We start from the raw sequence: 7,489 nt of genomic DNA on the forward strand, positions 1-7,489 counted from the left end.
TCCCCCCAAGATCGTCCTGCTTTCCTTCTAGGGACATTTAGTTATGAGAAGTAGTATGGATGGAGAAAGTAAGGATATAAGGAAATGATATTTAGCAAGTAAATGAAAAGGCCCAGAAGAAAAGTCAGAGGAGCCAAAGAAAAAGGGGAACCTTTCAGACAGTATTTCTGTCGATCATACACTCACATATGTTAGTGCATTATTCATGATACTAGTAAAATGGTGCCTTGGGTATACTCTGGCTGGAGTCATTTTCTCGCTCATTTTTTTTCCTCCTATATTTCCTGATTGAACTCTGAGGAAAGGCACTTCAGTGAAACCCATCCTATGTGATGGTCTAAGTTACATATAACGTAATGTAAATATCACAGAAAATGAGAGGGCGGCCAATGTCCTCACCGATCCTAGCAGAGCTTTCTTGGCACTTACAGAACATAAACCATAAACTTGTATGCTTTTTCTTGTGGTCTTAATTAATATACACATTGTGTCCAATGTAAAAACTCTGAGAGGCCAGGAGGAAACTAATCAAATGGCTTGAGAAATGTACAAATGTGATGACTAGCTTCCTCAAAATTAAGTTCTATGAGGTATAAATGAAAACCAGCCATTGACTTGGCACTTTACATGGAAATTTGCTGCATTGGCTTGAGGTCGGGTGAGACGGCAAAGGCACACCCTGTGCACTTTTTGATATCCTCCACCGTCAAGCCTTCCCAGAGCTCAATCAGTGTCAGTCCTCTCTTTGGGTGCACGTTGAACACGGCCTTGTCTGTGATGATTCGGTGCACACAGCGCTTCCCGGTCAGTGGCATCGTACACTTGTCCAAGATTTTGGGTTCATTCGTCTTTGAACAATGCTGCATGGTGACCACCACTTTGGTTTTGGGACTGGACACTAAGTCCATGGCTCCTCCCATTCCTTTCACCTTCTTCCCCGGAATCATCCAGTTAGCCAGGTCCCCATATTTGGACACCTGCATTCCTCCCAGCATTGTCATATCAAGGTGTCCGCCCCTAATCATGGCAAATGATTCATCGCTGGAGAAGAAAGAGGCCCCGGGAATGACAGTGACCATTTGGTTGCCAGCATTGATGAGATCCGCATCCATCTCACTTTGTAATGGAAAGGGTCCCAAGCCCAGGACTCCATTTTCACTCTGCAGGTGAACAGTCATGTTGGGTCTGATAAAGTTGCTGGCCAGCAGAGGGATTCCGATGCCCAGATTAGCATACATGCCATCCTCAAATTCCAGAGCTGCCCGTTTGATTATTCGTATCCTCTGATCGTCAGCTGTGTGCTTTTGCTCTTCTGCTTGTCGGATTGCTATGTACTCAATTCTTTTCTCGTCCTTTTCTCCCTTTAACAAGCGGTCTACGTAGATGTTAGGAATATGGATGTCTTCTGGGGCAAATGATCCCACGTCCACAACTTCTTCCACCTCTACCACTGTGACTTCTGCAGCTTTGCACATGGGCACGTTGAAATTCCTTGCGCTTTTCCTGAAGATAACGTTTCCTGAGCGATCGGCCTTCCAGCCTTTGACCAAAGCAAAATCTCCTGTAATTGCTTCCTCCAGAAGATAATGGTGGCCATGAAACTCCCTCACTTCTCTGGGCTTACTGATGACAGCCAGGTGGCCATCGTCATAGTACCTGATGGGAGCGCCTCCTTCCTGGACCAGGGTCCCATAGCCCGTGCTGGTGTAGAAGGCTGGCACCCCAGCGCCCCCTGCGCGGATCCTCTCCGCCAGTGTGCCCTGGGGCGTCAGCTCTAGCTCCAGCTCCCCAGCCAAGTACTGGTGCTCACAGAGGGCGTTTTCCCCCCACATAGGATCAGACGATGCGCCGGATCTGCTTGGTGGCCGGTAAGAGGCCCAGGCCGAAGTTCTCCACGCCCACGGTGTTGCTGACCACGGTGAGCCCTTTCACGTGGGTCTGCAGGAGGGCGCGAATTAGGTTCTCCGGGATCCCGCAGAGCCCGAACCCGCCCACCAGCACGGTAGCGTCATATGCGATGTCCTGGACCGCCTCCACCGCGTCCGTGTAGAATCGGGCTTGCTGCCGGGGGCTGGTGGAGAAGCCCCGAGCACAGTCCTTGTGCAAAGCAGGGTCCCCCCGGGCGCCCCCTGAGCGGCCGGCAAAGTCGCTGAGCCGCCGCCTGGACAAGAGGAGCCGGAGCGCGGCCATGTGGGGGGCGCGGTCCGAGGCGAGGCTGGAAGGGGCTGGGGACGCGCTACTGAGCTTCGCGTGGGGGCGCCCCAGCCGGCTCCGCGTCACAGAGCCAGGGGGCGCTCACCGCGCTGTTGTCTCGGCGCCCTGAGAGTAGGAGTGGTCTAGAGGTGGCCCAGCTCCCCTCTCCGTGTGACACAGGAGGTCACAGGCACTTGCAGGGCCCTACTGCCCCAAAAGCGGGCTCCTCGGGCTGGGATCACAGATCCTCACAAAGCACAGATGAGCTCAGAACCGCCCACCAGGCACTGACCAAAGCCCCTGTCTACCCCTGTGAAGCCTCAGCCCAAAACCCCACCCCCTTCAGGGCTGCCCCAGACACAGGGAGTCTCTGAACAGGTGGCGACATGGTGATGACACTGATAATGGTAAACAGTGGTGGGGATGGGCAGCCCCCCTCACTCACTGTGTGACTTTGCTTAATCCTGTTAACTCCAAGAGCAAGTGGCTGCCCGGAAGAGCTCATGTTCACTCCTCATTGTGACAGGAGGACACTTCCCTGTTCAGCCTTCAGTTACACAGGGACAGGTCCCTGCTCTTCAAGAGGTGGCTCCTCCTTGTGCTCCAAGGATTCTGCAGGTCCCAGAGCCCCACGCATGTACTCTGCTACCTCCTTCACCCACAGTTCCCTCCAGACACCCCATTTCCTGGATCCCTCCTCCAGCAGAGGTCCTGGAAAGAGCTGTCTAATGTCTCAGATGCCTGCCCTAGTTCTTTCTCCCTCCAGCTCCCCTCTCAGACTGCATCCCACACACCACTGAGCTGCTCTGGTCTAGCTTGTCAGCAGTAAGTCCTGGCCTTACTCCACCTCTCAGAGGACTGATGACACTCCCTCCCCCTGGGAAGGCTTCTTGACTTTCTACTTCCTGCTCTTGGAGTCTGGGTCACCTTGCTCTTCAGGTTTCCTGCTTCCTCCTTGGCTGCTCTCTTTCAGTCTCAGTTGTGGTCCCTCCTTGGCAGGGCCTCTGAATATTGGACCATTTTCCTTCCCTGTGTCCCCTGGTCTAATCCACTAACAAGCCAGTGGTTCTGATAGCATGGATCTACTGACTTAAAATCGAATCTGTTTAGTCATTAGGTCTCAAATGAGGACCCTGCAAATGAGGAAGTTAGTAAAAAAAAAAAATGAGCTGAGATGACTCTATTGTCTTAGAAGGAGAACAGGACAAGGTGATTAGGAAGTGCTTAAACCCACCCAGATAATTATCTCAGGAATTAAGCATCTGAGACCCTAAAGGTAGAGTGTTTGAGGAAGTTTATTGCCTTGTTTCTTTTTCCTAAAGGTAGAATATTTAAGGAAGTTTACTGCCTTAATACTTCTTTTTCCAAAGAGTGAAATCTTGATGTTAAACTAGACGAATTGTACACATCCAAATGTAACTTACCCTATGTAATGTGCCTGCTCTTTGTGAAAGACAAGACAGTCCTGAGAGATCCTTCTCCCTGTCCTCCAAACTGCTGGCTTTCTCTTAATAAAGCTTCCATCAGATCTCTCCCCATCTCTGTGATTGACTACAGTAACAGGTGGCAAACCTTCATTCAGTTTGGTAACATTTCCCACACCAGGTCTCTCTGAAATGACATTTGCACATGGATGTCTCTATAATATCATGGCCAAAAGAGTCTTGATTTCCCACCTCAAAAGTGCTTCTCCTAGTTTTCCCTAACTCAGGCAAAATAAACAAATAAAGAACTGTAGGTGGTATCCATGATTGTTCCTTTCCTCACCTACACACCCAGCTATAAATAACCCTAACCAAACCCACTGCTGTTGAGTCCATTTCAGTTCCCCAGGACCCTGTAGGACAGAGCAGAACTGTTCATTAGTGTTTCTGAGTCTACAAATCTTTACAGTAACAGATAGCCTCATCTTTCTCCTGAGAAACAGTTGGTGGATTTGAACTGCCAACCTTAAGGTTAGCAGTCCAACACCTAACCCACTGTGCTACCAGGTCTTCTATAGTACAGATTAGAACTGCCAAAAGAGTTTCCAAGGATGCAATCTGTTTCATTGTTTTGAAACTTTTAATTGTGAATTGAGTGAAGGTTTACAGAGCAGAACATCATTTTACATCCCAACGAATCATACACTTTGTTTCACCTCAATGACTGCAATCCCTTCCATGTAACAACAGTTATCCCACTTCCTCCCTGTCATTCTTATCTCCATTCCAACCTCCTCACCAAGCATTCTCAATGTTGTGTATGTATCAACCATTTTTAAAATCATTTTTCTATTGTTGGACATTTAGACTGACTCCAAGTTTTTGATGTGTCTCTCATAAACAGCATATTGAAGAATCCTGTTTTCTTATCCACTCTGATCTGTCTCTTGACTGGCACATTTAATCCATTTATATTCAGTGTAATTATCAATAGGTATAAATTGATTTCTGCTATTTTTCTGTGTATTTGTGGGGGGGTGCTGAGTTCATTTTGTTTGGGTGTTTTCTTTTCATTTTCATTTCTGTTGTGTTAACGTTTACTGTATCTGTCTGATTTTTCTCTTTTAAAAAAATTTTGATGTGCAGGTGTATTATTTATCTTTGAGGTTACCCTGTAATACATTAAAATTTCCCCACTTAAAATAGTGTTTTATCTTGAAATCAACTTGACTTCCTTGCCATTTGGAAGTTCTGTACCTACACCATTTTTTACTTTGCAGTTGACTTAATTATACACTGATATCTCTGGTTCCCTATCTTCAGTTTTGTAGATTTGTTTTACTTTAAATACTCCTATATGTGGACTGAATAAATTCTGGGTGGTGTTGTCATGTATGTTAATTTCAGGTTGTTGTCTGCTGTTGTTAGTTCTCAGTCCAAAGAACATCCTTTAACATTTTTTGTAAAGTTGGTCTGGTCATTACAGATTAAAGGAATTTCATTTCTGTATATCAGGAAATGTCCTAATTTCACTGTTATAGTTAAACAGTTTTGCTGGATACTTGATTCTAGGTTGGTAATTTCCTTTCTTTCAGTTTTGTATATGCTATCCCATTGCCTTCTTCCCTTCATGGTTTCTGCTGAGAAATCAGAGTTTAGGATTATTGGTTCTCCTTTGTTGGTAACTTCACTTTTCCTAAGTTGCTCTCAGGATTCTTCCAATCACCCATAAGTTGTTTCTCTTAATGGTATCCCACATAACTCTTAGATTTTCTTTGGATTATTTTTTCTGATTATTCTTCTTGCATACTAGTACTGAGAGATTTTATCTTTAAGTTCACTAATTCAGGCTTCCATTGCTTCAAATCTTCTCTTTTGCCCTTTCAATGTGTTGTCCATTTCTATTAATCTTCTGAATTTCAAATTGCATGTTTTGTATTGTTTCTAAATTGCATTTATTTTGTCTGTTTGTTCTTGTAGTGTTTTCCTGAATTCTGCTAAAGTTTTTTCTGTGTTCTCCTTGCTTTCCTTGGTCTTTCTGTGAATCCTCTGAAGATATCAAAATGTCATTCTTTTGAATTCTTTTTCAGTTAGTTTCATTACCTTTTTTTCTTCAGAAATGTTTTCAGTCTCTGCAGTTTGGTCATTTGTTTAATCCATTTGCTCTTGCTTCTTTGTGTGAGTTAAAATTGTCTATTTTTTCTGGGGCATTTTGGTGTTGTCATATTTGTAAAAACAAACAATGCAGTTTTTGGACCCAGGGAGGAGAAATCTCTGGGGGCTCCTGAAATTCAAGGAGCTCATGAGGTGGTTATGGAAGGGATGTGACAGCATTAGATGGAGTTTCTATGGCCTTGGTGTTATCTATGTTTAGGGCACTCAGTCCAGAAGCAGTTAGTGAGAACCCTTGATGGAGCTGGTTTCAGTGACTGTTAGGACCACAGGGCAGCTGGGAGCAGGGTGACTGGTTAAATGTTAGTCTGGTGGCTCCATGGGTTTTGTAGGTCTGGAGCAGAGCGCACCTGAATCCAGGAACCAAAGCAATAAACTAAAACGGAGAAAAGCTGGCCCCCACCTCACACTGGTGTGGCTCTCAACCATGTGGCTCTGAACTTCCCCAGAGCACGGTTTGCAATGGGGGTTGAGATGGGAGGTGGCCACACCTCTGGTCACCAGAGGAGTGTGGGGAAAAAGAAGGATTCCTAACTTTCCCATCGCCTGTGTGAATCTGCTCTGCCAGACCGCCTTCTGTTGCCAAAGGTGCTCACAAGATCATCAAGCCAAGTCTGGCCAGTCGTTCACCAATCAGTTTCTCTCTCTTGACATCCCTGCTCAGCTTCTCCTCCCAGCAAGTACTGTATCCACTTCTTTAACCTTTATTCTGAAGTTTAGAGTGCCAGAATTTTCATCTGTGTCTGTTTTATTTGCCCTCTCATATCTTTGTATCATGATAATTATTACTCACTATTGAATGATAAAGGAGTTCTGGTAGCGTAGTGGTTACGAATCGAGCTGCTAACCTCAAGGTCAGCAGTTCGAAACTACCAGCTGTTCCATGGGAGAAAGATGAGGCTTTCTGCTCACGTAAAGATTTGCAGCCTTGGAAACCCTGTGCAGGGTCACTATGAGTCAGAACTGACTCCACGGTACTTAACAACAACATCTTTGTTGAAGAGGATCCATGTAGTGCATCTACCTAGTCTGCCATCTTCTAAGGCTGTGATCTTTACACTGCCACATCTTTCTTCTGCAGGGTTTGATACAGCAACTTTTTTGGTGAGCAGCTGACTGCTTAAGCAATGCACCACTAAGGCTCCATCAGTTATCACTACATCCAGACAATTATACTTCTACAATGTATCTCTGATCCATTTGCTTTGCTCTATCCCAGCTGTTCCCAACAAGCATATAACAACTCTCACCTGGACCACATCTGGCTCAAGGTGGGTCCATTCCACAGTAAGTCAGAGGGTACTTCATTTTCTACATACATTTAAATAAACTTTGTATTTTACAAGAGTTTATGTTAGCCATAGCACAGAGAATTCCCATATACCCCTGGCACCCACTTGCCCCTGTTGGTAACATCTTACATTGCTTTGGTACATTTGCCACAATTAGTGAACCAACATTAGCACCATTCTTAACCAAACACCATACTTTACTCAGATTTCATTTGCTTTCCCCTAATATCCTTTTCCTGTTCTAGGATCCTACATTGTATTTATTAATTATGACTCTTTATGTTACTCAAGGAAATGATAATTTCTCATATTTTACATGGATTTTATGCCCTTTAAGGAACAGGAATGGTCAGTAATAACAATAATATTGTTGTTGTCAGGTGCCATCGAGTCGGAACCGACTCATAG

At 45.2% G+C, this 7,489-nt stretch overlaps 2 protein-coding genes across 2 annotated transcripts in view; both read right to left on the reverse strand.

Moving 5' to 3' along the window:
• The window catches only part of BMP8B (bone morphogenetic protein 8b), a 37,663-nt gene that overhangs the window by 9,762 nt on the left and 20,412 nt on the right, over positions 1–7,489 (reverse strand). The window lies entirely within an intron of this gene.
• On the reverse strand, positions 624–2,190 carry OXCT2 (3-oxoacid CoA transferase 2). The gene is given in 2 exon segments (XM_006878372.1): positions 624–1,826; positions 1,828–2,190. Coding segments are annotated over 2 exon segments (1,566 nt in total).

The sequence above is a fragment of the Chrysochloris asiatica genome, unplaced genomic scaffold (genome assembly GCF_000296735.1).
Source record: "Chrysochloris asiatica unplaced genomic scaffold, ChrAsi1.0 scaffold00106, whole genome shotgun sequence".
Classification (NCBI taxonomy): domain Eukaryota; kingdom Metazoa; phylum Chordata; class Mammalia; order Afrosoricida; family Chrysochloridae; genus Chrysochloris; species Chrysochloris asiatica.